The sequence below is a fragment of the Cololabis saira genome, chromosome 6, assembly GCF_033807715.1.
Source record: "Cololabis saira isolate AMF1-May2022 chromosome 6, fColSai1.1, whole genome shotgun sequence".
NCBI classification, from domain to species: domain Eukaryota; kingdom Metazoa; phylum Chordata; class Actinopteri; order Beloniformes; family Belonidae; genus Cololabis; species Cololabis saira.
In genome coordinates, this window is record NC_084592.1 from 22266710 (window position 1) to 22294589 (window position 27880).

General features: G+C 42.2%; 1 protein-coding gene across 1 annotated transcript; it reads right to left on the bottom strand.

Annotated features, from left to right (window-relative positions):
- Positions 1 to 170: 170 nt before the first annotated feature.
- Positions 171 to 26336, bottom strand: LOC133446017 (sacsin-like). Its single transcript, XM_061723690.1, has 7 exons — positions 26294 to 26336; positions 17741 to 17828; positions 17520 to 17631; positions 16747 to 16893; positions 14472 to 15894; positions 11943 to 12031; positions 171 to 11863 (listed from the first exon to the last, which is right to left on the bottom strand). The coding sequence occupies exons 1-7, from the start codon at positions 26320 to 26322 to the stop codon at positions 909 to 911; spliced, it is 12843 nt and encodes a 4280-aa protein (XP_061579674.1). The 5' UTR covers positions 26323 to 26336; the 3' UTR covers positions 171 to 908.
- Between the last annotated feature and the right edge of the window lie 1544 nt (positions 26337 to 27880).

Consider the following 27880-nt stretch of genomic DNA (forward strand, 5'->3'; position numbering starts at 1 on the left):
CATGGTGAACGTGAAAATGGGAAGAAAAATAATAAGAAGGTGAAACTGTCCTAAATAAACTTCATGATACAGAAACTTTGCTCACACATAACATACATCGTGAAAGCTCAATAACACACAAGTAAATAAAAAGTACAAATAAACACATCTTCATACAGTATTTCGTTTTATTTTTAAATTTTCAAGTAAGATCTCCACAAACCTAAAATAATGGTGGCAACAATCACTGGCCCTTTCTCAAATAACTGTAAACAAAGAGTATCTAACTAAGCAAGTAGTAGTCAATGAGCTATCAAAAAACATTTTACTTGACTAAAGTACTAAAAAAAAAGTGGATTTTAGAACCAAATTAAAAAAAGCATACTGTTTATCAAAAACATTAAAACCATACAGTGTCTGTCATCTTAATCTGTGTCTTCTGCACAACTGCTCAGAACATCAAAACAAACATTATTCTTTCAATTCAATCATTTTAACAAATCAAGGCAGAACTTCACAAAGACTTTATGTTTGGCAGTGAGTCAATTGTGAAACATTTCCATTATTATTAAAAAGCAAGTTGCATTTTGTATGAAAATATCCACGTTTACAGGTATAAACTATAAAAGTGATCACACAGGTACTGAGAAGTCAAAAACATATGTATCGATAAAGTTTTAAAGTGATTGTGTTTTGTTAAAATATGTACAGGATTCATGTCATTAGTAATATTCTTCCATGCTTTAAATGATCATTGTTTATATTAATGATTCAGTGTAACAGTAAAGGTATTTGCCTTTTGACAACAAACATGTTGCATGAAGTTCCGGCAGGTCTTCTGAGTTCAACTGTGAAATTGCTTTGCACTGGTATGTTTCCTGTATTGTCTTTCTGTCAGCAGTTTAGTACGTTACTCACAACGTGCAAATCTACATAACATATGTTTCTACTTTACTGAGAAGCTCAGATGCCTTTTTCAGAGCAGTCTTTGCATTCTCCAACCTGAACTGTCCATTTGGTATGTGTGGATGTGGATGGCAGTTGGGATATTGAGTCTTTTTGCTGTCCACTCCCAGTGCCCTCAGATCGTCCACAATCTGAGGCAGGTCTTTCAGTTGAGAGTGATAGCTGGAAACTTTGGCTGCTGTGACAGTAATTGAGCTGCTGGTGGGCTGTCGACCATTTCTCCTATATTCTGCTGCAGTAAGAGCTTTTTCCACTGCTTGATGGACTTTAAACAGACACCACTCTGTGCTAACGCCATCGGTGTCTTTTTGAGCTGCGTCAAGGTCGCAGCGAGCTTGGCGAAACCAGCGCTGGGCCTCCTCTTTGTTCGGCCTTGGAACGTTTGCGTTGTGGCTCCCAAAGTTGTAGGAATGGTAGTTGTAGGAATGGGAATTATATGAACTGTGGCCCCTAAAGAATCTTTCTCGTCCACTTCTGTGATACCTGGCCTCCCGGTTCCACTGTTCATAGAAGTCTCTGAAATTTGAGCTTCCACTTGAAGAGGATGGGCCTGAAGTTCTTACTTTGCCATTGGTGAGCTCTTCAACTCGATTCTTCAGATATTTACATGCCTCAGTGGCGAGCGACTCGCAGTCGAGATTTTTGTCAGGATGCCATCGCAGGTACAGTCGCCTTATGCCCTTCTTCCTCTCCTCCAAAGAAAAATTCCAGATCTCAGCCAGACATCTGTCAATTTCCCTTTTAGCTTCATCTAAAGTGGTTGGTAATGGATTTTTTGTTGGCTGGGTTGAGCGTGGCGTTGCTCCTACCACCAGCTCCAGCTCCATGCAAGATGTGTTCCCTTCTGGTTTAACCTTCCTTTCTCGTTTAAACTGGTACAGGTCGAGATGACTGACTTCAACCGGTTCATCCTCTCCAATGTCAATCTTGTATCTGTTGGAATATCGTCCTTTGGGCCCTGGGAGGATTTCAACAATAACTGCAAGGACGTACTTGTTTTTGTCGTTGATGTTGATGTTATAGCCCACATATTCCCCCTCTTCAAAGTTGTTGAAGAAGTTCATGTCTAATGAATCATGCCATTCTTCTGGAATATCCGTCCCAGTGGCTGGTGGACTAAAAACAAGGTTTTCACTACTGCCACTATCACGGATCTCAAAGTCGGCCAGAGTTTTCTGAACATCTTTCAAATCGTCGCACACAAGAAGTTGTCCGAGCACTGGGAAGTAAGTTGATGTCAAGTTGTTTCCTAAAAGAGTATTGATCTCCTTTGTCAATTTCATATTAACCCCATTTATCACTTTGGGAGACATGTCATCGTTGTGTCTTAGGTAAAAGGTGCAGCCTTGTTGCTCTCGCTTGACAAAAACATCTGTTTCTCTGATCGTTTTTTCAAGTGGCTGCTCGTCCAGCCACAGCATTGTTTCCAGGGTGTCGCAACACACAATCTGAATGCTGCCAAAAGTCTTGTCACACATCTTAGAAGCTTCTTCTTGTGTTATTTTGCCCTCAGACTGGTGTCTCAGAAGGCAAATCAGACCACGTCGAAACTCTTTGGAGGAGAGATGTCTCTCAAACCAGCCGCTGAAGTCACAACCCGTCAAAAGCTCGCAGCGCCGCATGACTGAATCCACCAGTTTCTCGTGAGTGATCTGAGACAGCATCTTAGGCTGAAACCTCTGCGGCAGAAGCTGCACCAGCCGATGCTGCTCGTAGACGTCGCTGTCCAAATGACAGTTGCTGAGTTTCTCCAACAACAGGAAGTCATTCCCCAGAGCTTCTTCCAACCTTTTAGTCTCAAAAACTGTGTCATTGTAGTAGAGTGAGCATGATGGGTACAACTTTCCATCCACTGCAGGAAGATGCAACGTCTTAACATCACCAGTGAGGACTTTGTTTCCTTGATTTTTGAGTAAGTGAAACAACTGCTCAACAGCTCGTTTTACAGTCTTGAGCTGGTTTCTGTTTTGTTGCGATTTGTCCAAAGAATCGGCATAAACCGCCTCCAGGACATTACAATACTGCCGTGCAGTAGCCTCGTCTGTAACGCCAACATTCTTGAAGAATGCTTTGTACACGGCATCCTTTGAGGGGATTTGGTACAAGTAAGGTCTGAAATCCAGGTCGTGATTGAGTGAGAGACACACATGATCAGCTTTCACCAGTTGTGTGTCGTTTTCCACCAACACCAAAGGAAGACCAGCCAGTGGCTGTGCGTTAAAGACCTGTCCTTGCAGATGGGCGTACGAGCTACGGAACACTTCAGCACGAGTTTTGATCAGCGCCTCGGTTGTACATGGCGAGTGACAGATGTTTCTCATGTTGCTGGTAATGCAGTCTGCAGGTGGTTGGTCATGAACACCTATATTTTTCATCATGTTTCGGGTTTTCTGTGAGAGATATGGTAGCTCTATAACTGGCATTGAGGACCAAATCAGATCTTGATGATTACAATTGCTACTTATCAAAGATCCTCTGATCTTAACAGTAGTTCTCCCTGCAGCAAATGGTTGGTGATAGTTGCAAAGTTCTTCTCTAATCTTCTTTGGAAAAATGAACTTGATGTCAGCTATGTTCTTCAGCAATTCTCCTCCGACTTTGTCATTGCTCACTTTGTTCAAAGCAACTCTGAAAAGTAACTTTGATTTTTCCTTCAGTTCTTTGAGGTTGCCGTTTCCTTTTGTTTCTGTTTCTAACTGGAACGCAAAGTTGATGACCTCATCGTTTGACACTTCATGCTTCATTCCAAGCTCTCTGATGAGCTGCCTCGCTTGTGTGGTTATATATTTATCCCCATCACACAACTCAGTCCAAAATTTCTTAGGCACAAATCTTTCTTTAGGTGCCATTTTCTCATAAAGCTCGACAGTAGCATCAAAGTAGTACGAAGCAGGTTCCAGTTTCCCTTGACAACTGCGAATCAGTTTCACTGTCTTCATTGAGGAGATGATTTCATTCTTGTAGTTAGAATAATTCAAATGACGACATAATGTCAGCAACAGCTTCAGGCAGAGGAGAGTTTGCTTCTCAGTAAATCTGTGTACATTGGGCAGAATGAACTTCATGAAATACTCCAAATCATCCAGGACTGGTATCTTCAGCATTTCTGACAGACTCTGGTTCTCTAGGCTGTGTTTGAGAAAAATGCTGTTGCTTGTGGGCAGAGTGAACAAATCGGGAAATGTGCCAGAGTACATGCTGTTGAGGACAAAAACCTCCTTAGATCCATCAATCGTCACTCGTTCACCGAGCGTGGTTTCAAACAATGGCAAGGATTTAAGCTTCCTCGTGTACTCTTGTTTGTCTTTTGACATGGACAGTCCAGACTGAAGGAAGTTCTGAAACACTTTCAGGTCACCATTTGAAAGTTTAGAGAACTTTGAGTGGCTGATGTTGTAGACCTGGTCCAATACTGACGTTTTGTCATTCACATCCATGAGCTCGGGATGTAAAAGTAAATTTGCCTGTTGGTGTACCTCAGAAAAGAAAAGAGTGTCAAGCTTCATGAAACCAAGCTTGGAGAGGATGCTTGATATGTCTCTTTCTGACGCGTAGGGAATCACACTTGACATACCTTTCATTGTTTGCAGGAGATGCTTGTTGTTTAATGCTGGACACACAACAGGCACGATGCAGCAGTCACCTAAGAGCTTCCTGACATCACTCAACGTGGGATTATGGTGAACATGGTCATCATGAGAAAATGGCATTTTAATTTCACTCATTATGAATCTCCAAAAGGACGTCAACCACTTAAGCATTGTGTCATTAGGGACATGAAGACCACTGCCTGGGTCAACTCCACAGCTTTGAAGACGTTTTTGAACTAATGGTTTTAAAAACTCAGCTGCAAGAGGCAATGTTAGGTCTTTGACAAGATTAGCAGTTTTTAGAAGAGCAGCATGATCTTTGTTGGTGTCGTGATCTGCAAAGTGGCTTGCATAGCCAAAAAAAAGACTGTCATATATTGATATGAACTTTGGAGATTCAGAGTTAAACACTCTCAAAACTTTATCACTTGTGAGCAGGAGGGGGAGTCCGTTGAGCACATTGGGGTTCTGTTCGGTGAGCTTTTTCAAGTTGGGATCCTTCAAACAAAATTTCAGGAGCTTTGAACATCTTGTTTGGTCTTTGATCAAAGTGGCAGTTATTGGCAAGGGCAAATCTGCCTCTGTCTGGGTCGGATCATTGAGAGGTTTTGATTGGAGGAAAGCCCGTATGGCACCAGGACTGACAATTTTCAATTCAATGCCAGCAGATTTGAAATCGCTCCGAATCTTTATCATCTCTGTGGAAAAAGGAACCAGGTTCATCCCAAGATCTTCCAAAATCAGGATAATCCTGTCACTTGTTGGGTCTGTAAGGTAAGGTACCTTTGTTGTCTCTGTTTCGCTGAGGTTGCACCAGTCTAAAGAGTATTCTTTAAATTCCCGACTTGCGATTTTGCGCGTTGAGCTCCTTAGTACTGGGATCAGGTCGAAGCCTTTGTCTTTAATTGACCTGTAGACTTCCAGTATCATTTCATGCCACTGCTTATCAACCTCAGACGTAAATGGCCAAAAACACAAGTATGAGAAACTTAAGTGTAATCCAATGCTTTCAAGAGAGCCCTTTTTGGATCCGATTCTACAGCGGATGCAGTGCAAGAGATCTGCATACAGTGGAGCAATGATGTCCTGTTTCAAAGCTTTGTTCCAGTTTGATTTCTGGCTTTGGCCATCTTCCTTCCAAAGGTTTTTCCTGGCAGAATCTACCTCAAAGTTTCCACTGACATGCACTGGCAGTCTAGTTGTCCCAGGTAAGGGAAGTGAACAAAAGGCAGCGCCTTTGAACTCCATATTCCTTGGGTATGTTGGGGCCTTTATGCTCATACGTGCAGCAATTGCTCCCTGTGGAACTTTTCTTGATAGTTGTAATTCAGATGCCTCTTTGAATGAGCCAAACTGTTCTGCAATGATCCATTTACTCTCTCTTTTATCCGAAGTGGAAACTGTGGCATCATATAAAGCCTTGAGTGGGGTTATTTGTGCCTGATGCTGTAGTGCATTTTGTAGATGTTCTTCAAATGTGTCCTTTGTTTGCATGCTTCTTTGTGACAGACTCTTTTCCACCTCAAAGATGGTTTGAATTTTTCCTGAATGGTCGATTTTATGAACTTTGATTTTGCAGATGTTTTTCAGGAACAGAATTAGTCCTTCAGGATCACCAGACAGGGCCGAGCAGAGTTCATTCATGTCTGAATCAGTGACTTCTTGGTGTGAAATTTCACTTTTCGCACCTTGAGCCCTCAGTGGTAATCTGAACATGGTCCCCTTTTTCAGAGGGAATTTGTCAGGAAGAAAAGATTTGTAGACATCCTTGTACATCTCCTTGACAGTGTCATTTAAATCGTAACCAATGCCAGATTTAGCTCTGCCGGGGTGGTTTTCAATGTAATTCTGGTTGGGATCAGAAATGCAAAGCAACTTATCTTCAGTGAGAATGGAAGGACAGTCAGTCAGGTGGTAAACAGAGTTGAATCCAACTCCATATTTGCCTATTTTTCCAGTGGATTTTTGCTTCCCTCCTTCTCCCAGCTGTTGAATGCCTTTCAAGTCCTCTTTAGAAAACACTTTGTTGTTGAACACACACAGGGCCGGACCCTGCAGAGGGTTCCACTTCTCCCCAAATGTTTTTTCTTTGCCATGATGTCGTTCGTCCCAAACAAAGTGAATTTCTGTTGCCTCAGCATCATCAGCATTTTGGATTAGCTCCTTCAGAATATCCTTCTTTGATGGGTAAGCTGAAATTATATTTTTAATTCGAACAGTCAGTTCTTCGTGCTGTGCAAACTCAAAAGAGAAAGGTGAAATGTCAGAAGTAATATTTTCCAGAGTATGATGCCTTGTCGTCATGATTCCGAAGTGCTGAGCCATAACGCGGGGGATGTGTTCATGACACAACGTGACATCTGAAGGAACTGGCATCCACGGACTGTCATTGTAACGCAGCTCAGTGGCAGGTTGTAAAACCCCTTCAAAATTTGGTATCGGACAGATTTCTGGCACTTTCTCTTTTGCCTCAAATAACCCTTTGGCTAAAATTGTCAAGCAAATTGATAGCTCATTAGCTGGCAGGGGCTTGTTTCCATATTGAGAGTGTAATTCCTGGAGCACAGTAAGAAACTGACTTGTTGTAAACCTTTCTTCAACACCCACAGTCTTCCAGAGATTTCTGAAACCAGTGAAGGCAGGCGGAAGTACATGGAGGTAGGGTTTTGCGTCAAAATCATGTTTTTCAGCAACACAGCTGATGGGTACAAATGTATCACGGACTAGGATGAACGGGAAGGAATTTGCCTTCAGTGAAATTACAGTGGCATTCATCTGAAGACCAGTCCACTGATCTAGAAACTTATAGCACTCGTATGCTATTTCGTGAAGCATAGATTTGTCGGTTGATTGTGATTGGCTGTATGCTTCTTGCAGCTGCTGCAGCACCGTCTCTGTCTCTGGACTGTTTTGAACTCCCAAAAAATCTAGGATCGGATCATTGCTGTGTATTGTCAGACTTTTGTGATCCAGCACGTGATGTTCCATGTTAACCAGAAGGGCGAATTTGTCCTTAAAAACAGCTGTGGGCTTCTGAAGTGTTACATTCCCTGTCATTTTTAGGTCACCGGGGGAAAATGCTGGGAGAAAGGGGGTTCTCCTCAATGTTTCCCAGTGGTGAGAGTCTCCGTCACCCATGTGATTCTTCATAAGATCAAGTAGGCACTTCAGATGGTCACATGCTTTCTTTTTGTTGACTCTCCAGGTGTCGGTCATTGTCTTTGCTTTCTGTGTGATGTCCTCCAGAGTAAGGTTATCGTATGCCATTCCAAGTTCCAACAAGCGCTGAATCCTTTTGGGTGCGCAAAAGTCATCTTTGGTACCTCCAAGCAAGCGACCCTCTTCTGGTTCAAAAAGACATGCCATCCTGCATGATGGACTGACAAGTTTCTTCACATACTGGAGCTGTCCGTCTGTTGTGGGTATGCAAGGATGGGAGACCAGCAGCTTGTCAATGTCTTTGATGTTGAGGTCAATAGCATGTAGAACAAGAGCATCTCTACATTTGGCGTCCATGGTAGCAAGGTTGTTGAACACTATCTCTTCATAAAACTTTGCCCAGCTCCATGTCCTGCTTTGTAAAACATTTTTTAGGCCAGCTAGTTTGAAGCTGTTTGCCAACCACAATGGAAGAGGAACAACACAGTTTGGTTCTTTTACGTATGTTTTGCACACCTGAGCTGCAATTGGACTGATTTTTTTGTCCTTTTGAATGCTCTCTTGTAGAAATATGGCATTGCTCATTGAGCACCACTTTTCACCATCACTGAAGAGCTCTGGGTCTGTGGAGTGTTGAGCGATGGCAGAGTAAAACACATCCACCAAAGGCTTGAACGTATTGCCAACGTTCTCTCTGTTGGGCCAAAAGGTGTGATAAGAGTAAGACTCCAGTTCCTGGTTCTCACACATTTTCTTTAATGCCAAAAGCGCAGTGACATATGCTGCTGCAACTGGATCCTGAAGAAGAGCTTTGTTCCAATCACCTTTCATTCCACTTTCCCAAAGGGCTTTTCGGTTGCTCATCATAGCAAATGTGCCATTGACATTTACTGGAAGACCTGTCTGAATGGGAAGAGGAAGGAAGCAAAACGCCTGTCCAACAAGATCCGTTTTTAGTGGGGACAGTTTTCCAGTTTCTGGACTCCTTTGCAAGGGCAACGCAATCCCTCCAATGGGCAAAGAGAACTTGGCTTGGTTATCTTTTTGAAGGGCCATTTCCAGGGACCGATCTGTCCCAAAGCAGTTGTACAGGAGCCAGTGAAGGTCTTCAGTCTCACCGGACTGTTGGCTGGTTACCTTGATAATGTTGATAGTGTTGCTGTTAATTATATTTCTGCATTTACTGTCAAGTTTCACCAATGACTCCTCAGCATGAAGCTGTTTTGAATCAGTGTTTTCATCTTGAGTCCTCATTTCCCTCATGACAGTTTTGGAGACGGTTAAGATGGTTTCCATTTCATCATCTCTGGGTGGGGTTGCAACATTGTTGGAGATGCTTTGTAGGGACAATGTGTTGACGTTCTTGAGAAAAAGCAGGTGAGTTTTTGAATTCTTTTCGAAGTTTTGCTGTAATGCCATGATGGCATCCTTGTGATACACCCTTGTGCTTATTTCTGACTTGATAGCCTCTTCTTGGGTTCGGAAAGGTAGCTTGATCAGAGTGCCTGGGTAGGCTTCCGGGGGACTTTTTGTGGTGAAATTACAGCCAAAAATGTGCTCATATGGTGCAAACTGACCAGGAAAGCAATTCACAATCCTCTTTTGAGAGAGATTCAGCTTGATTCCAGGATTTCCTTTACTGTGGATGTGCTTCTTAAGGTGAGTTACATTTGGATCAAGTATTAGAAGGCTGGTACCGCTGAGGATGGAGGGCACATCTGTTACATGATACACAGTATTGAATCCAAGTCCGAACTTTCCAATCTTTTCCACTTTGTTTTCCTTGGAGGCAGACCCAACTCTGACGATGTTTTCCCAGTCCTCATGTGTGAACTGCTCATTGTTGAAGGCCCAGAGACACGGTCCCTGACAAAGGGCCATGTCAGGATCAATGAGACTTTCAGGGGAAGCTTTGTGTGCTCTGAAATCCACCAAGAATTTGCAGGTCTCTGCTCCAGCATCCTCTGCGTTCTGAATTAGCTCTTTGAAGATGTCACTTTGCTCATCATACTCATTCAGGATATTTTTTATCCTTGTGGTTATTGGTTCAGATTGTCCACATTGTTCAATTCCCACTAACTCTGGAGCAAGAATGAAGTTGCTGAAAAATCGTATTTTCAGCCACTCGGCTGTTGCTATTGGGATTTCCTCATGTAGCACATACATTTTTTCTGTACTGAATTGATATTCCTTCAGCCTCTCTTTGCTCAGATCACAGAGGAGTGCTTCTGACCGAGGTTTAAGGGTGAATTGTTCCCCTTCTGTGATGACCGGCACTGGTACGTCACCCTGAACTGTCTTCTTCTCTCGCCAAAGCCAGTTAAGAATCTCTATTGATGCTTTTACCTCGGAAGGACTTGCAAATGGCTCTTGCCTTGCTTCAATACTTTCATGGATATGATGAAGAATGCCAACAATTTCCTCATTTGAAAGGGATGTTCTCAGCCCAAACCTCTGGAGGAGCGTCTTGTATGGCAAAAACTCATTTGGCAGCTTTCCAATGTAAGAGCTCAGATCTAGATCGTGTGGGTAGAAAAGAACCAGTTCTTGAGGTGGAACAAACCGCTTGTGGGCCCACAGCCAAGGTGTGTTCTTGTTCATCGCCTGTGCAAATGTTGACATGTGTTCCTGCATGTGTTTGTAGATTTGATGCAGCTGTGTCTTGAAATCCACATTTGTATCAGGATCAGCAATCTCCTGTGCTTTTGATGTCAAAACCAACAAGTTCTCAATGACTTTCTCAGGTGGGGGCGGTCGTCTGAGACCGAGCTTGCGGCTAACTCTGTCATTGAGCTTCCCTGTCAGAGGTATTACATGCCCAACAATGTCTTTATACATTGTGTGTCTTATTTCATCTGGGCAGTAGAAGCAGCTTCCCTCAGATTCTTCACTGAGCTCTCTGTTGTCATTGCCAGGTTGTTCACATCCAACCCATTTGGTCACCTTAAGCTGATGAAGCTGCTTATCAGAAAACTTTGACAGTAGATCACTGGAATCCAACATTCCCAAAACTGCCTGAGCTCTTTTGAGAGCCTCATTTTTAGAGTCGACACGCAGGTTGTCAATCTGTGTGGTGGCATGCAACAAATGCTCAGGTGTCACATCAGCTTCTTTCTTTATCAGTCCAAGATCTGTCAGGCTTTCCAGCATCTGTGTTGTTTCGGTGTAAACAGGCGGGGGGAAAAAGCATGACTCAAAGATGACTTTAAAGGTTTTATTTCTTGGATCAAGGAAGCTTGAAGGCTTTTTCAGTTCCCCGTTCATTTGAATGAATCTCAAGTTCCTACATCTGGATTTTAAGGACGGATTTTGAGAGAAAAGGATGTTGCCATTCTGTAAAATCCAAGTCATTGTTTTCTCAATTTCCTCATTGCTGCAAGCTTCTCTTTCCATACAGTCGACAAGGACCATGGCTGCATCAGCTGGGCCCAAGATATTAACTTTGAGCAGACTTAACAGTCTGCGATCAGCCTCAGTAGCACACTGGATTACTGAATCAGGCATAGGCAGTTCTGCAGGGACTGCTGGACCGGCCGTTAGAAGCACTGCCTTTTTTGAATGAGCTGGGACACAGGATCCTTTCATGGTCTGAAACAAGGGCAGTGTCAAGAGTAAATCTTTCCCTCGGCTCGAGAGAGGGTTCAGGTGGGAGAGATGCTCTTTAAGCTCTTCTCGTGTTCTCTGAGGCTCAGATTTGAGGGTTTTGATCAGATGCTGGGAATCTAAATTCAGCAAGACTTTCATGACACTATTTGGAGATGGGCTCAGCACGTAACTGTCAAGGTCACCGTGCTTGAGCCACTCATTCCCTCTCACCACTGTACCCCCGACTCTGGTCAACAGCTCAGCCATTTGCTCTGGTAAACTGCTCTGTTTGCTTTTCTGAAAAATGAGGGTTGTGTTCTGTTGCAGTTTAGCCAGAAATGCAGGCTGACTGGCAGACAGAGGACTGATGGGAACCAGAGGTATTTCAGTGAAACCACTTAACTCTTTGAAGTGATTGTTCAGAAAATTCCAAAATTCCTGAAGCCAGTCGAGTGGCGGATGTTGGCCGCTGTTGATGCTCCAAGTGACGACCGTCTTCCCCGGCTGCTTCCAGTCCTGCGGCAAATATCTTCTTGTATATTCAGCCACATCATCTGAATCAATGTTGATGACTTTGAAGAATTCTGAAAAAAAATAATAAATAAGTTAATAAATTTCACATCAAGTTACCTACCATACGTGTGTTCAAATATGATCGCCTACTTTGCCCTGCCAGTTCCCTCAAGTGGGCTCTGCAGGTTGGACTGAGATCATCTGAGATGAAGAGGTGGTTGCAGTACGGCAACAAGATTCTGCACAAATGATAAAGATAAAAATACGTAAACTCATTTTGCTTGCAGTACATGTAAAATTAATCCATCCATCCATTGTCTATACCCGCTTTATCCCTTGCGGGGTCACGGGGGTCTGCTGGAGCCTATCCCAGCTCATTTCAGGTAAAATCAGGTAAAATTTAATGTAAAATTAATAAATTTAAAAAACGTTTCTGTCTTGGAACTGTTCTCCTGCGCAAAGCAGCCATGATGGAAGGAATGTCGTGAGCCAATGACTAACAAATGTTTTAGCTGTGCATTTTGTTGAGAATCAATTTTCTCATGCATGAAAAGCAGGTTTGGTAGAAAAAGAAACAACATGCCAACTCCACACAGACACACTCCAGCAGAGGTTCATAGTGAGAACCTCCATGCAGAGAGGCACCAGGTTAACCACTACATCACCATGCTGTCCTACCAAAACTGCGGCGTAATGTTTGTGCCAAAATCCTGAGACGGAGCTCTCTGAGTACAGAAAAACATTTTAACAGAACATACTGCATTATGTTTTTTCCAATCCCCCCCCCCCCATTCTAAGCTAAGAAAAGTTTATTCTGTGTTAAAAACAAAACGTAAAGGAGAGTTCACGGTCTCTCCTCCATAGACGTGTGCCGATACTTACTTAAAACAAAATAGGCAACATTACCAGCATCATATCTGCACATATTCCTCAAAACTGCTTCAGATCATGTTGTTTTAGTCCCTAACATCACTCTCTACCAATGTTCCCTCTAAACTGCGCGCGTGCGCAATCGCGCACTGCCCGCATATTCTCAGCGCACAAGAAAGTCTATCCAGCGCAGTGCTTTAAGTGGGCCGGTACGCGCCGGTACGGAGTACCCCCACTTCTCAATATTAGCCTCTGGCGTACCGGGACTTCTCATGATCTCACAGTACTCTGTTCTCTCCTTGCGATTTGGCTACAGTGGCGTGGCAACGTGACTGCCCCTCGTGAGACGTTCACTCGCAAAGCCTGATTTATGGTTCCGCGTTCCGCAACGTACATGCACGTCGCCGCGTACCCTACGGCGTAGGCTCTGCGTTGGTGTAACGCGGAACCATAAATCAGTTTACGCAGGTCCCGCGAGTCGAGAGGAGGAGAAGTATTCAAGGATTTGGGGAATACAAGGAGCTGTGGAGATCCCGGACACGAGAAAGTCTGAAGCCTCTGCTAAAAGCTATCCATACCATTGCTGTGTCTACCAGCAGTACTGGAGTTGAGGGGGGATGAGGGGAGATGACATCCCCCCCCTGAAATAAAAACGGTCCAAATCATCCCCCCCTGAAATAAAAACGGTCCAAATCATCCCCCCTGAAATAAAAACGGTCCAAATCATCCCCCCCTGAAATAAAAACGGTTTAAATCATCCCCCCTGAAATAAAAAGGGTTTAAATCATCCCCCCCCTGAAATAAAAACGGTTTAAATCATCCCCCCTGAAATAAAAACGGTTTAAATCATCCCCCCTGAAATAAAAACGGTCCAAATCATCCCCCCTGTAAAACTACCATCCCTCCTTTCCATCCCTTATGTCATTTCATCAATGAATGTGGTTTTACTGCTATTTCAACATTTAGAGTCATCACCAGAAAAATAACACCAGAAAAATAACTTATTTGACAATTTTCACCTGTTTCAAGTACATTTTCACTTGAAATAAGTAGAAAAATCTGCCATTGGGACAAGATTTATCTTCTCATCACAAGCAAAAAAAATCTTGTTCCACTGGCAGATTTTTCTACTTATTTCAAGTGAAAATTGACTTGAAACAAGTGAAAATGGTCAATTAAAACAAAAATTTGTCGACATTTCAACTTTTTTCATAAAATTTTTGACTTTTTTTTCTCAAAATCTCAACTTTTCTCTGGACATTTTGACTTTTTTTCTCTAAATTTTGACTTTTTTCTCAAAACTTTTTTTCTCGACATTTCGATTTTTTTTCTCAAAATTTCGAGAAAAAAGTCGAAATTTTCACCTGTTTCAAGTAGATTTTCACTTAAAATAAGTAGAAAAATCTGCCAGTGGAACAAGACTTTTTTGCTTGTAATGAGAAGATAAATCTTGTCCCCATGGCAGATTTTTCTACTTATTTCAAGTGAAAATTTACTTGAAACAGGTGAAAATTGTTGTTTTTTCCAGTGACGAGTCTTGTTTTAAGTGTAATGAGATACTTAAAAATAAAGCGTGCATATGTGATGTTGCTCACAGTCGTCCTCAGTTTGCTCAGGGAGCTTGTGTGTGTGCCCAGATACATGAAAAATTAGAGGGAACATTGCTCTCTACCATCTAATAATAAATGTTCCTTTAAGCGCATTTGCAGATAGAGTTGAATGTGAGCACAAAGTACACATTTGTTTGCTCAGATTAAGTTATCGTGAAAAAACACATCATTCATGTAAACAACAGAAAAATAAACATACCTTGGAAATTCTTCGCTGTCGATTAAAGCGGTGTCCTCCTCTCTCTTTGTGAAAAATCTGAAGGAGCCATCGCTGAGTGGAACCAGCTGCAGACCCTCAACTTCCCTGTACTTTTCATCATTCAGTATGTACTCTAAAAGACAGAGTTTGTCATTCCTGCCGATGCTGTGCATGCCAGTCCTGCGGAAAACCTCCCTGAGGAAGGATGGGGTCACACGTTTTGGAGTAGTGTGTGGATAGGCCTCTATAGCCCTCGCAACACTTGCTGGTAGAGTGACGAGATTTTCTCCACGTGAGACCAGAGCCCTTTTAATGGCACTCAGTGTGGTAGCACTTGTTGGACCATTACAGGGCAGCACGGCTTCTGACAGAGGGATAAACTTTCTTTCATCTTCAGCGAGAGAAAGGACGGCCACATTCTGACTGAATAAGTGGTTAAAAACATCCCGAGCGACATCAAGCCACTTGTCTTTGTGTTGCATCTGGGAGACGTCAGGCCACAGATTATACACGGAGGAGACGGGGAGCAAGGATTTTTGAGCAAGTTTGACGGCGTCTTGAATGATCGTCATGTATGCTTGCGGGAGCACTTCCTTCACCAGCAGTTCATTCCACAGAGCATGCTCGTCATGCTTCTGGTCTTCCTCTTGCCACTTGATGTGCCTCCTGTTGTCTGTGAGGCCAAAGCAGGCGTTGACGTAAACTGGGAGGCCGGTCTTGTTGGAGTCGTTGTTTGGCAGAGGGAGAAAGCAGCTCAGTCTGCCCTTGTCACAGTCTCTCCTGTCACTACTGGAGAACGCTAAGTCAACTCTGGGTAAAAAGCTCAGCTTTTTGGCGAGGACGTCCAGATCGTTAACGTTTCCCTCCTTCAGGGTACACGTTGTCAAGAGCCAGCTTGTTTCTTTGATGTCTTCTGATCTGAGAGTTATCTGTTTGAATCTTGTCAAACTCTCGATGGCTGACGCATCTTCTGACTTCAGAACATCTGTGGGGACGGAAGATTTCACTTCAAGTCTGGTGTTGATGGTCCCATCAGCACTCACGTGTATCACGGACACAGAGCTCACGTTTTTCAAGAAGAGGAGGCTTAAGTCTGCATCTGCAATGAAGCTATCAAAAAGCTCAACCACCTTTTTCGAAGTGTACAGATTGTCTGAAATCTCTGATGCCTCATTGCGTAAGGGGAATCTGAAAATCGTCCCAGCAAAGTACTGATCTTCTTTTATGACTTTGGTCCATGTTTCTCCACCTACGAGTGAAACCATATCTCTGAAGGGTTGGAACTGATCACGCATTGTCATCAGAGCTTCTTGGTGTTCATCGTCATCCAGACACCACAAAAACCCTCCATTTCTTTCTCCAAATATGTTTTCTTGGGGATCCATCAAGCCAAGGTGCCCTGAGCTAAATATACTGGGCACATCTGTGGGAAAAATAAAGCAAGATGGTTATTATCCTCATATATTATCAAATCTAAAATATATATCTTCAAGTCAGACTATTTTTTGCATTTAAATTAATACAACTTCAGACTGCTATGCCAACTTTATCCTTTGATAACTGACTTTTTTTTCTTCCAAATTTTAAACTATGTACAGTGACAAAAAAACATCTATAAGACAAAATGCATATATACATATGTCTATACATATACAATGCCTTTTACAGTTTTCATTGAACTATGTATAACTTTGCAATATGGATATTGCAATATCGTATCTTGACTCAAGTATGCTTGGCAATACCCACCCCTCGTGTGTGTTTGTGTATATGTATATATATACATATATATATATACATACATACATACATACATACATACATACATACATACATACATACATACATACATACATACATACATACATACATACATACATACATACATACATACAGTACATACATACATACATACATACATACATACATACATACATACATACATACATACATACATACATACATACATACATACATACATACATACATACATACATACATACATACATACATACATACATACATACATACATACATACATACATACATACATACATACATACATACATACATACATACATACATACATACATACATACATACATACATACATACATACATACATACATACATACATACATACATAGTACAGACCAAAAGTTTGGACACACCTTCTCATTCAAACAAATGGGGAGGGTGTACAAACGTTTGGTCTGTACCGTGTATATATATATATATATATATATATATATATAAAAAATAATTCAATATTCACCTGTGATGTGGTAGACAGAGTTGAAGCCGATTCCAAACCTGCCAATTTTGTTTGGGTCTTTGAGCTTGCCGCTCCGTCCTGCCTTCTGAATTCTGTCCCAGTCTTCATCAGTAAAATCTGCATTGTTGTAGGCGTACAGAGCAGGGCCTTTGCAAAAGAAGAAGTGGAAAAATAAAAATTATTGAGGCATCCATGTGTTGTGATGCATTTATTTAAACGGTTTCTTTTGTACTCCAAGCTTGCATTCAGGAAAATAAAACTGCAATAAAGTTGTAAACATGACGTGGCAGCATGGTCTCTCAGTGTTAACTGTCAAAAATGTGTATTTTGTTTTACAATATTATCGTGATATTAGTCTTGTGTTGGCACAGAGAAGCTGATGCATGCTAAATTAAGGTAGGTAACCAGAAGAATGCTGATAATTTCTGACTTGAAAACGATTATAAACAAATCTAATTTGATAACACAGTTGAGTAAGTTGGTAAGCGATCTTTATACCGTAGTCATTTTTTTTAATCATTTGGGAACTGGGCATGCTAATGGTATAATTTTCTATACCTGCTTAATTCTATACAGAGTTACAGGGGTCTGCTGGAGCCTATCTCAGCTTATTACATTACATATTGCAAAAGCCAACGGTTCGACTGATATAAAAATGTATGATTTTTTTTTTTCTTTCTTGCATTTTAGAGACCAATTACCACTGTTCAACTCACTGTATATAAAAAAAACAAGAAATCACAGTGTTTTAATTCTCTGATCATTCTATTTACCCTGGTATTTTCTCAGTTCATCCGTCCAAAGGCTGTCAGTCCCGTAGCTCCTCTCATCGTGGATGAAAACCACCTTTGTGGCTTGAGCATCATCTGCATTCTGAATTAGTTCCTGGGGACAAATAAAACCTCTATTAACAGCACTTATTAGAACAAGCGAACAATTAACAAAGTTCTACACTCATGAACCGGGATAATCAAAATTTGAGTAATACACCAACCTTCAAAATTTGTCCACCATCCGGATATCGACGGAGAATGTCCTTCAGGTAGTCGAGAAAAGGTGGGGCCGTGGCTCCGAAGGCCGTCCTGAGAAAACCACCAAGATCAAGAGGTCAAGAAACTACATCTGAAAGTGAATGCTTTCGGGAAGGAGCAGGGATATTTTCAAATCCAACCAGGACTTCATTTGCATCTTGAAAGGCAGGGGGTGAATCAGTTCAAATCAAGGTGACACCACAATATATAGCTCGTGCTTTCAAGAACCTCTGATGTACAAAGAAAAACCAGAAATTCAAAAAGGTGAAATTTTAGTGGAAAGGAGAAAAGGATATCATAGTGAAAGTATTTTGCACCTGTACGGGAAATAGACTTAATGGTTTAAAACGCCCTGCCGTACCTCTGAAGTCATTAAGGTCTGGCCTCTTCAAATTGTTAAGTTAGAATGAATGAAATAGAGCAGACATGGAAGTAACATCTTGGTTGCATCTGTAACTGCGGAAAGTATTTCATGTTAGTTTCCTCCAATGATGGACACCTGCTTCCACCTATTTAGGGTCGAGGTGATTTACTGGAGCCTACCACACTGTCATGGGGTGTGTTGTGGAATTTATCAAAAACCAGTTCAGAAGTCCGCTCGTGGTATAGAGAGGTTTTAATCAGTTCAGCCGGCGGTCGACATAACCATCGCAGATCGAGTCTGTATTTGGTGTGTCGACCCCAATTGCTTTGTCCAAAGGGTTTTTATACAAAAGTTACAGGAATAAACCAGCCCAGTGAGAGGTGGGACTTTTAGCTTTGGGACCACCCCTGAGTAATCAGGAAGTCCGTATATGTTCTTTGTCTCTGTGGGGGCTGGAAGTCTCGGCAGGGATGCAGAACGCCGGACCTTGCGTGACAATGTCCCGGCAGGGGTCCCCAGGAACTGGGACCCGCATGTCTATGAGCATAAGGGGGGGCTTGAGCAATCTGCAAGGCGTCGTTGTGTCCCTGCAGGGGGGCCAAATGGTCAAAATGCTTCATCAATTCACAATTTTTTTTTTTTTTTTTTTTTTTTTTTTTTTTTTTTTTTTTTTTTTACAGTGGAGTACATCATTTTAGTAATAGTTTGAGTGATACATATGTTTGCAAGTAAACCTTAGACATGTGGTCGGAAACCAAATAACAACAAGCCAACAAAGCAAATTCAAAAATCAAGTAACCAACGTGTCCTAACTGTTCTTTAAACCAATGAAACAAACTACTTATGACAGGTGTATGTAACATTTTGGCAATATCTTTCAAGTGATGCGTTATTTCTTGGACTGTGGCATTGCGGGTATAAATGTACAACATTCAGTTTTAATGACAGCACAAGTTCCCCCTTGAGAAGCTAATAAATCCATCATCCCTAAAGCAGTCATTTCTTGTGAGAGCATAGGCATGTCTTTTGCAGTGGTGTTGGCTAATCTTCAACTGCATGGGATAAATCTCTTATCTGTTCCAAAGCTGCCATGACTCCGTAATTTGGAACGAGGGCACCAAAAAATCTTGTCCATGGTGTTTGTGTGTGTGTGTGTGTACAATTCTCTTCTAACAATGTGAACGATTCTCATGGCTGGTACCGCATGGCCCAGACCACATATTCCAGACCAACCGTTTGGAAGGTATTCACAAGCCTTCACGCCACAAATCCAGTAAACATCCTTTGGTAGAGGTATGGAACAGCGATTAACCATTGTAGCAAGGTAGCTATAATAGTGGATTTTGGCTGGTTTTAGGCTTAACAAGCGGTTCTTCAGAAGGAGAGCATGTGGAGTCACAGTTTGGCCTGTGCTGCTCCTTTGCTCCCCTGCTCCCCTGCTCCCCTGCTCCCCTGCTCCCCTGCTCCTCTGCAGAGGTCCCAGGTGCTGGAGCTCAGCTACTTCCGGGCAGGAAGAAGAAGGAATCGGCTGGTTTCCGCTGCATGGTCGAGGAGTTGTGTTCTTGCAGTGGGATGCGTGGAACCAGGTTAGACGCCCCTCACACTTGACGGCGGTGTTGGTGGTGAGCAGGACGTGTTGAGGTTTAGACCAGCGAGGTTTCAGGGCGTTTTTCCGTCGGAACTCCCTGACACAGACTCAGTTGCCGGGTTGGAGGTTATGGCACGGTTTGTGACTAGGAGGAGACTGGACAGCTTTTACTTGTCTGTGGATTGACTGGACAGCAAAAGTTTAGAGTACAACAGAATGATATCATGGATTCATCCATGGCATGGAAGTCCATCTTCTTCATATATACAGAACTGAATTGCTTGGTATGGTCATAGGTCTACCCATAATCCTTTCATGAAGCGTGAGTTTTGTGCTTCCTAATGGGTGTTAACAGGTGTCAACATTGTCCATTTAAGTCCAGTTTAAAATTCTCTGCACATACAAAAACATTTTCATACATGAACATTTTCATACAAGAATAATTTCATATCCCTCACATAATGTCTATTTGCAGAGCTTCAAAAAAAATCACGGTGGGGGGAAGTGTTGATAATGTTTGCAATATTTTTATAGGATGCAAATCTTGGAGCTTATCAGTCTTTCAACACTATCTGACACATTCCCCCTTTTTCTCATCTGTGATTGCTAACTGTGATCAACTATTCACGTGTACAAGGATGTGGGTGCAACAACGCGGCCGCCGTTGCTGACCCACAAATTATTTACATTTTTACAACCATGGGAATGCTACAATCCGTTTTTTCTTCACCTCAGTAGTCTTCTTGTAGGAGAGCTACATCATTAGGAGAAACCAGGTCGTTAGCGGGTATAGAAGGGCAAAGTTTTACATAGACAGGTAAGCCAAATTTGGCAGTTTCTTTTGCTGCATGGTCAGCTGAAGCATTGCCTAGTGAAAACAGGGTTGGACTGGGTGTGGGCTTCACATTTAACAAAGCAATAGATGAAGGTAGTTGACAGGCTTGTAACAGTTCACCAATCAATTAACCACATTTATCTCCGAGGATGAGATAAATGCTCGGTTCGCCCACAATATATAAAATCTATAAGATACAATATACACAACCAAAAGCATATCTGGAATCTGTATAGATTGTAACAGTTTTACCTTTTGATCAGTATATAGTTTCATCTACTTGGGTGGAGCTGGAGAGGGGGGCGCTTTCAACAATTAAGAATTATCACAAATTGTATAACCTGCGTATGGTATTCCATTTTTATAAGCAGAGCCGTCAGTGAGGAAAACAGGAAAGGTCAGGACGAGTGTTAAAGACAGAGGTGTCAAAAGTATTCACATTCATTACTCAGGTAGAAGTATAGATATTAGAGTTCAAAAATACTCCTGTAGAAGTTGAAGTATCAACTCAAAATTTATTATATATGCATTTTTTTTTTTTTCTAGTAAAAGTATAAAGTACTGGTTTCAAAAGTACTTAAAGTATAAAAGTAAAAGTAATATAAGCGGGGAAAAAACCATTAAGGCTAAAAGCCATTGAAAATGAATGCATCTTAGTATAATGCAAATATATTAAAGAACCATATATGTGTACTATTGAGCATTAACATGTGTTTCAGAGAGCAGACACGTACAAACCAAATATGTTTATACTTCTCATCCAACCACAACCAAATTCACTCTATCCGGATGGCACAATTTAACTGGATAGTTTTGTAAAGGCCGAAATGAAATAGAGTAAGGCTGTTTTTAAAACGTAAGGAGTAAAAAGTAAAGATAATTGCGTGAAAATGTAAGGAGTAAAAGTAAAAACCGTCTGAAAAATAATTACTCCAGTGAAGCATACACAACCAAAAGTTCTACTTAAGTAAGGTAATGAGGTATTTGTACTTCGTTACTTGACACCTCTAGTTAGAGATTAGTTATACATGCATTCAGAGACGTTATAGTAGGCCACAGACAGATTTCCATGCACTTACATGATGAATTTTACCATAGGCAGGATAAGATTATGTAAATTGGGATGTTCTGATTTGGCTCACCCCAATGGGAGCCGATCATTGGCTGTTTCCTCTGCGCCTCCTCTCAGCGCTCAACCTGTGTAGGAAACACTTTTGAAAAAGACATTAGTATTTTCATACATTTCAGATTCTTTTTTTTGCGTTATCCAGGCCTACCCTTTGTGGAGGGCAATTAGCAAATATATATTTTGCATGTACCCTGGAGGGAATCCATCAATCTGATCTCGTGACAGACCACAATTCTCTTTTGCTGTCAAAATTGTTTTAGCATAAAGTTCCCTGGGATTATCAATTTTCCCTTTGAACTGTTAAGGCAATAAATACTGTGAAAAAAAGGTCTGAGCTTGCTCTGGTGTGATTTTGGCAACAGCTGTGGGATTAAAAGGGAATTCTACAAGCATCAAGTACTTTGCGCATCAAGTACTTTACTTTTCAAATCATGTGGCAAAGTTAGTTTAACCGCTGTTTCCTCTAGCCATTTTGTTTATTAATTTAAAATCTCTTACCATTATTTGGCTCCAAATTTTGTAGGCAACAGATCTTGGATTTTGTAAAATCCAGTCGTCATCAGAAGTGTCATCGTCATTTGATTCTTTAATCAGTTTCACCGGATAAAGGTTTTGATTTTATCATTTAACTGGTTCTCTAATTTCTTTTTCGTCTGCGTTGTGTTTTTAAATCCTTCTAGCCATCAGCTTCTTATTTTGATCAGTAAGCGAAGCTATTTGAGATTCTGCATTACGGCGTCTACCTTCATCCCTCCACAAATCTGAGGGAGTTTGAAGTGCTTTTTAGTTATTTTAACAATATTTAATACTAACTAAGTAACAAACAAAACTAACAAATAAAACTATCGGTACCGTGATTACCATACATGTATTTAAAGAACTGAAAAACTTCCCAAAAACTTTCCAACTATCAGTCTACCTGAGCATATAAATCATTCCTGTTGATGCAAAGAAGAGCGAGTCGATTCTTGCAGAAATGAAATATACTCCATTTTGGGGAGAGCGTGTCATCCCCACTTATAAAATAAAAGGGCAGTTTTCTCTACATACAGTATGTCTATTTCTCACAAATATATCAATGTTCCAACACTTACGGACCCCACGTCCTGCATATGCATAAGAATAGTCCCCCTGGACTATCTTTTTATTGGTACCAGACCAACCATGGCGCTCTTGGCCATTTCTCTCTTTAATGTTACCCGAGATATTAAACCTTTTTTTTTTAGAAGAGCGAGTCAGATTCTTAAGGCAGGAGAAGCAGAACATTCTCACAACACAATCAAATTCAAGTGTTATGAAATTGTCAGCATTCCTAAAACATCTCTACAATAACCTTCCCAATAACACAAAATAAAAATAAAAAATATAACCTTCACAACCACACAGCGGACTTACCTAAATTTAAGGATAACGTCAACTTTCTCTGGCACTCCAGTTCACAGACTTTCGACAACAGCCCAGAAACAATAATTTGGGATTTAAATGGATCCCTTACCTTTGAAAATTTAGATAGAGTCGCTGGTTGTGTCGTTGGTCTGGAAAAGGAGTTTCCGTCGAAGGTTTATTGTCAATCCGGGTCGCAGCGCCAAATTGTTGTGGAATTTATCAAAAACCAGTTCAGAAGTCCGCTCGTGGTATAGAGAGGTTTTAATCAGTTCAGCCGGCGGTCGACATAACCATCGCAGATCGAGTCTGTATTTGGTGTGTCGACCCCAATTGCTTTGTCCAAAGGGTTTTTATACAAAAGTTACAGGAATAAACCAGCCCAGTGAGAGGTGGGACTTTTAGCTTTGGGACCACCCCTGAGTAATCAGGAAGTCCGTATATGTTCTTTGTCTCTGTGGGGGCTGGAAGTCTCGGCAGGGATGCAGAACGCCGGACCTTGCGTGACAATGTCCCGGCAGGGGTCCCCAGGAACTGGGACCCGCATGTCTATGAGCATAAGGGGGGGCTTGAGCAATCTGCAAGGCGTCGTTGTGTCCCTGCAGGGGGGCCAAATGGTCAAAATGCTTCATCAGGTGAAAGGTCGGGTTCAGGCCGGACAGTTAACCAGTTCATCACAGAACCACTTACATTCCGGTTAAATCCAGTTATTAATTTATTATTATCCATTTATAATCAAATTAATAATAATAATAATATTATATAATTTCTTCTAATGTAAATTATTTAAAAGCAGCCTGGCTATGGAAACCAACAACTTGCTTTGAATCTTCACTTCTATTGTTTCCTGAGCATGTGCAAGGAGAAAGTAGAGGGAAACACATCCCTCAACTGCAGCAAGGGTCATCTCAAAATGCTGCATGCCGATTTGATTCGTTTGCCAACTGCAAGTTGATTTGTGATATAAAAGTACATTTTCAGTTAATTCTTAATTAGACAATACTTAAAAAAAAAGGACTTTGACATATTAGTTCTTAAGCAACACAAGGTCTACTGCTACTACTAAGATACACTGCAGTGGTAAGGATTGAAAAAAGGATGCTGGGCCTTTTAGGTGTGAACCTCCTCATTGGTCCATCTATCGTTTTTCTTTCAATCTTGATCAAATGTACTTTATGTAGCAAAATGTTTCTGGTACAAATGGTTCAAATAAGTTGTGTTCACATATCTTTTCATGAACATAGTTTAGAGTACCCAATCAGCAGAGACGAGGTACTTCCTGTCATGGTTTTTTTGTCAAGCCTTTTGTGTATATCTTGTCTTGTCTTTCCCTTGCTCCTTGCTGGTCCGCACTGTTTCCACCCTCCATGTTTCAGCTCAGGTTTTTGTATTTTTGTCAAGTTTATGCTCTTGTGTTCAGCAGCGCGTTAAGTTATAAAAATCACTTTTCTGGAACTCCTTCCTCTGCGTCTCTCCTGCATCTGGGTCCTACGCCCCCCTCACCGTGACAGGACGGACCAGCCGGAAGCAAGAGAAAGACAAGACAAGATGTACACAAAATGCTTGACGAAACAGGTGGAAGCGATGACGGCAGATGGGAAGGGAAGTCAAGACAAATCTTAAACACAAGGACATGGGGTTACAAAATTAAACAGGAACCTAAAATACCAAAACTGAAAAAACATGACATGAATACAAAAATCATTACAGTTCCTTTAAAGGTATTGTGACATCATTTTTAACATGCTTTTAACACTATTAAAAGTCTTGGCCAACATCCCTCAAATGTGTCTAAAAGAGTGTAACAAGAAAAACTTCACTCTAGTACTCCATTCCTGGCTTTTTATGACGGTGTTTTTTTGCGCCGTGAAAAACGCTTCCTTTCCCCCCTTTCCTGTCAATCATTGCTCCGCTCCTCCTCCCAACCTCCTCCAACCCAACCATACGCTCACAGCGGCGTCGGAGAGTTAAGCCGGGAGCGACAGGCGAAGCACGGAAAAGCAGCAGGGCGAACCACAGCAAACAATCATAAAAATAAAGGCATGCAAGCAGCAGTGTCCCCTTATCTTAAGTCCAGTCAGTGGCCGCGGGTCTTCTTAGCAGTTTTCCTCCGGTGATAAGAACAAAAGAGGCTCTAAACAGCTCCGTGTTAAGCCTGATTTATGGTTCCGCGTTAAATCGACGCAGAGCCTACGCCGTAGGGTTCAGCGTACGGTGCGCGTCGCCGCGTAACCCTACGCCGTAGGCTCTGCGTCGGTGTAACGCGGAACCATAAATCAGCCTTTATGGTGCGCTGGAGAGGAGAGGAGAGGAGACAGGGAGCTGGGTGGAGGGGGCGGTGATTTAGCGGATCGTTACGTAACGATCCGCCACCAAACCAGATGCGCCGTTTTTGCATAGTTATGCGGAAAATCCCAGAAAGCACACAATACACTGAATGTTAAAAGTTTGTTGTTTTTTGGGTGTAATTGATGTCAAGACACCCAACAAAACACAAAAAATCAAGAAAAATGTGTTTTTCATGTCACAATACCTTTAAGCTGATTTGACTACCTCTCCTACTACAGGAACATTTTCCGCCCTACTTTTGCAGGGCCTTTTCTGGTGATGGAGACAGGTGTCAAAGATCGGCCCCTAAAAACTACCCATAACCCCGACTAGTGGATCTCTACTGTGTCTTTTTTGTTGTCAACATCACTATATCATATTTCATAGCAAAATAAAGAACATTTAACAGACTGTGGTCTCAAATTTTAGCACTGACATTTATTTTGGTGGTTATGGTTTAAGATGAACTAATGAATGCAGTAGTCGATCGTCAGAGGAAGCAAGTAGAAAACTGTCCAATAGTTTTATATTTCTTTTACTACGCCCCTTTCATTGATTATTTGGACAATTTGGTGATAAAGTAATGACTAAAAAGTATGTGCATATACAACAACAAAGCTCTGTGAAATTTGATTTGGAGTTATGATGTAAAGAAAATTGGTCAACTATGATGATGTTCTTTTCTCAAAAAGAGGCTAAAAACTGTTTAAAAGAAGAATATGAACACATACAGGGTATTGATTCGGAATGAATGAGGTGTGGTGTCTAAACTGCTTTGAGAAGTAAAAACATGTCAAGCATGAGTTCAAAGGTTTGTCAGGTGTGGTTCTGAATCAGTTGGTGCTTCTTCAGCGCCCTCTAAAGGCGAGTAGGGGGAATGACAACTCACCGAGCTTTATTCTTCTTTTTCTGACTCATCCTTCCGGGGTGGATGCTGTAAAAACAAAATGAGGATACCAGTGACAAAATGCAGCGTAAACATTGACCCATTTCTTGAGTCAAGTGGCCACTCTGACTCAAGAAATCAGAGTGGCCACTTACAGTAGCGCAGTCACCACCAACAGTTTAAATAAAACCCATGAATACAAAAGTTGACTATTTACTGAATGAGCTGTCAGTGTGTCAAATTTAACTGCCTTTTAAAGTCCCCCAGGAGTCAATTATAAGTCATTCATCTTTAATATACATGTATTTAGTAAAATTCTGAAGTCCATAGTTACATGATGATCTAAAGTTGGAGAAAATATATCAACAGAAAATATTGACTCAATTTAAAAAACAGTAGAACTATGGTGTTTTTTTGCATCTGTTGTTGTCCTTATTCTCATCAATGTTTAACTATAAGAAACCTATTATGTCATTCTATGCAGATTGGGGAAAAAAACTAAGTTGATCATTCTTTATCATAATATGACTTCACTCACTCACTCATCTTCTCCCGCTTATCCGTTACCGGGTCGCGGGGGCAGCAGCCTCAGCAGGGATGCCCAGACTTCCCTCACCCCAGACACCTCCTCCAGCTCTTCCGGGGGGAGTCCGAGGCGTTCCCAGGCCAGCCGAGAGACATAGTCTCTCCAGCGTGTCCTGGGTCTTCCCCGGGGTCTCCTCCCGGTGGGACATGCCTGGAACACCTCCCTAGGGAGGCGTCCAGGAGGCATCCGGTACAGATGCCCAAGCCACCTCAGCTGACTCCTCTCAATGTGGAGGAGCAGCGGCTCGACTCCGAGCTCCTCCCGGGTGACCGAACTCCTCACCCTATCTCTAAGGGAGCGTCCAGCCACCCTGCGGAGGAAACTCATCTCGGCCGCTTGTATCCGCGACCTTGTCCTTTCGGTCACTACCCAAAGTTCATGACCATAGGTGAGGGTAGGGGCGTAGATTGACCGGTAAATCGAGAGCTTCGCCTTTCGACTCAGCTCCCTCTTTACCACGACGGTCCAGTACATCGACCGCATTACTGCGGACGCTGCACCGATCCGCCTGTCAATCTCACGCTCCATTGTTCCCTCACTCGTGAACAAGATCCCGAGATACTTGAACTCCTCCACCTGAGGCAGGACTTCTCCACCCACCCGGAGAAGGCATGCCACCCTTTTCCGGTCGAGAACCATGGCCTCGGTCTTGGAGGTGCTGATTCTCATCCCTGCCGCGTCGCACTCGGCCGCAAACCGCCCCAGCACATGCTGGAGGTCCCGGTCTGATGAAGCCAACAGGACAACATCATCTGCAAAAAGCAGAGATGAAATCCTGAGGTTCCCAAACCGGATCCCCTCCGGCCCCTGGCTGCGCCTAGAAATTCTGTCCATAAAAATTATGAACAGGACCGGTGACAAAGGGCAGCCCTGCCGGAGTCCAACATGCACTGGGAACAAGTCTGACTTACTGCCGGCAATGCGAACCAGACTCCTGCTTCGATCATACAGAGACCGGACAGCCCTTAGTAGAGGGCCCCGGACTCCATACTCACTCAGCACCC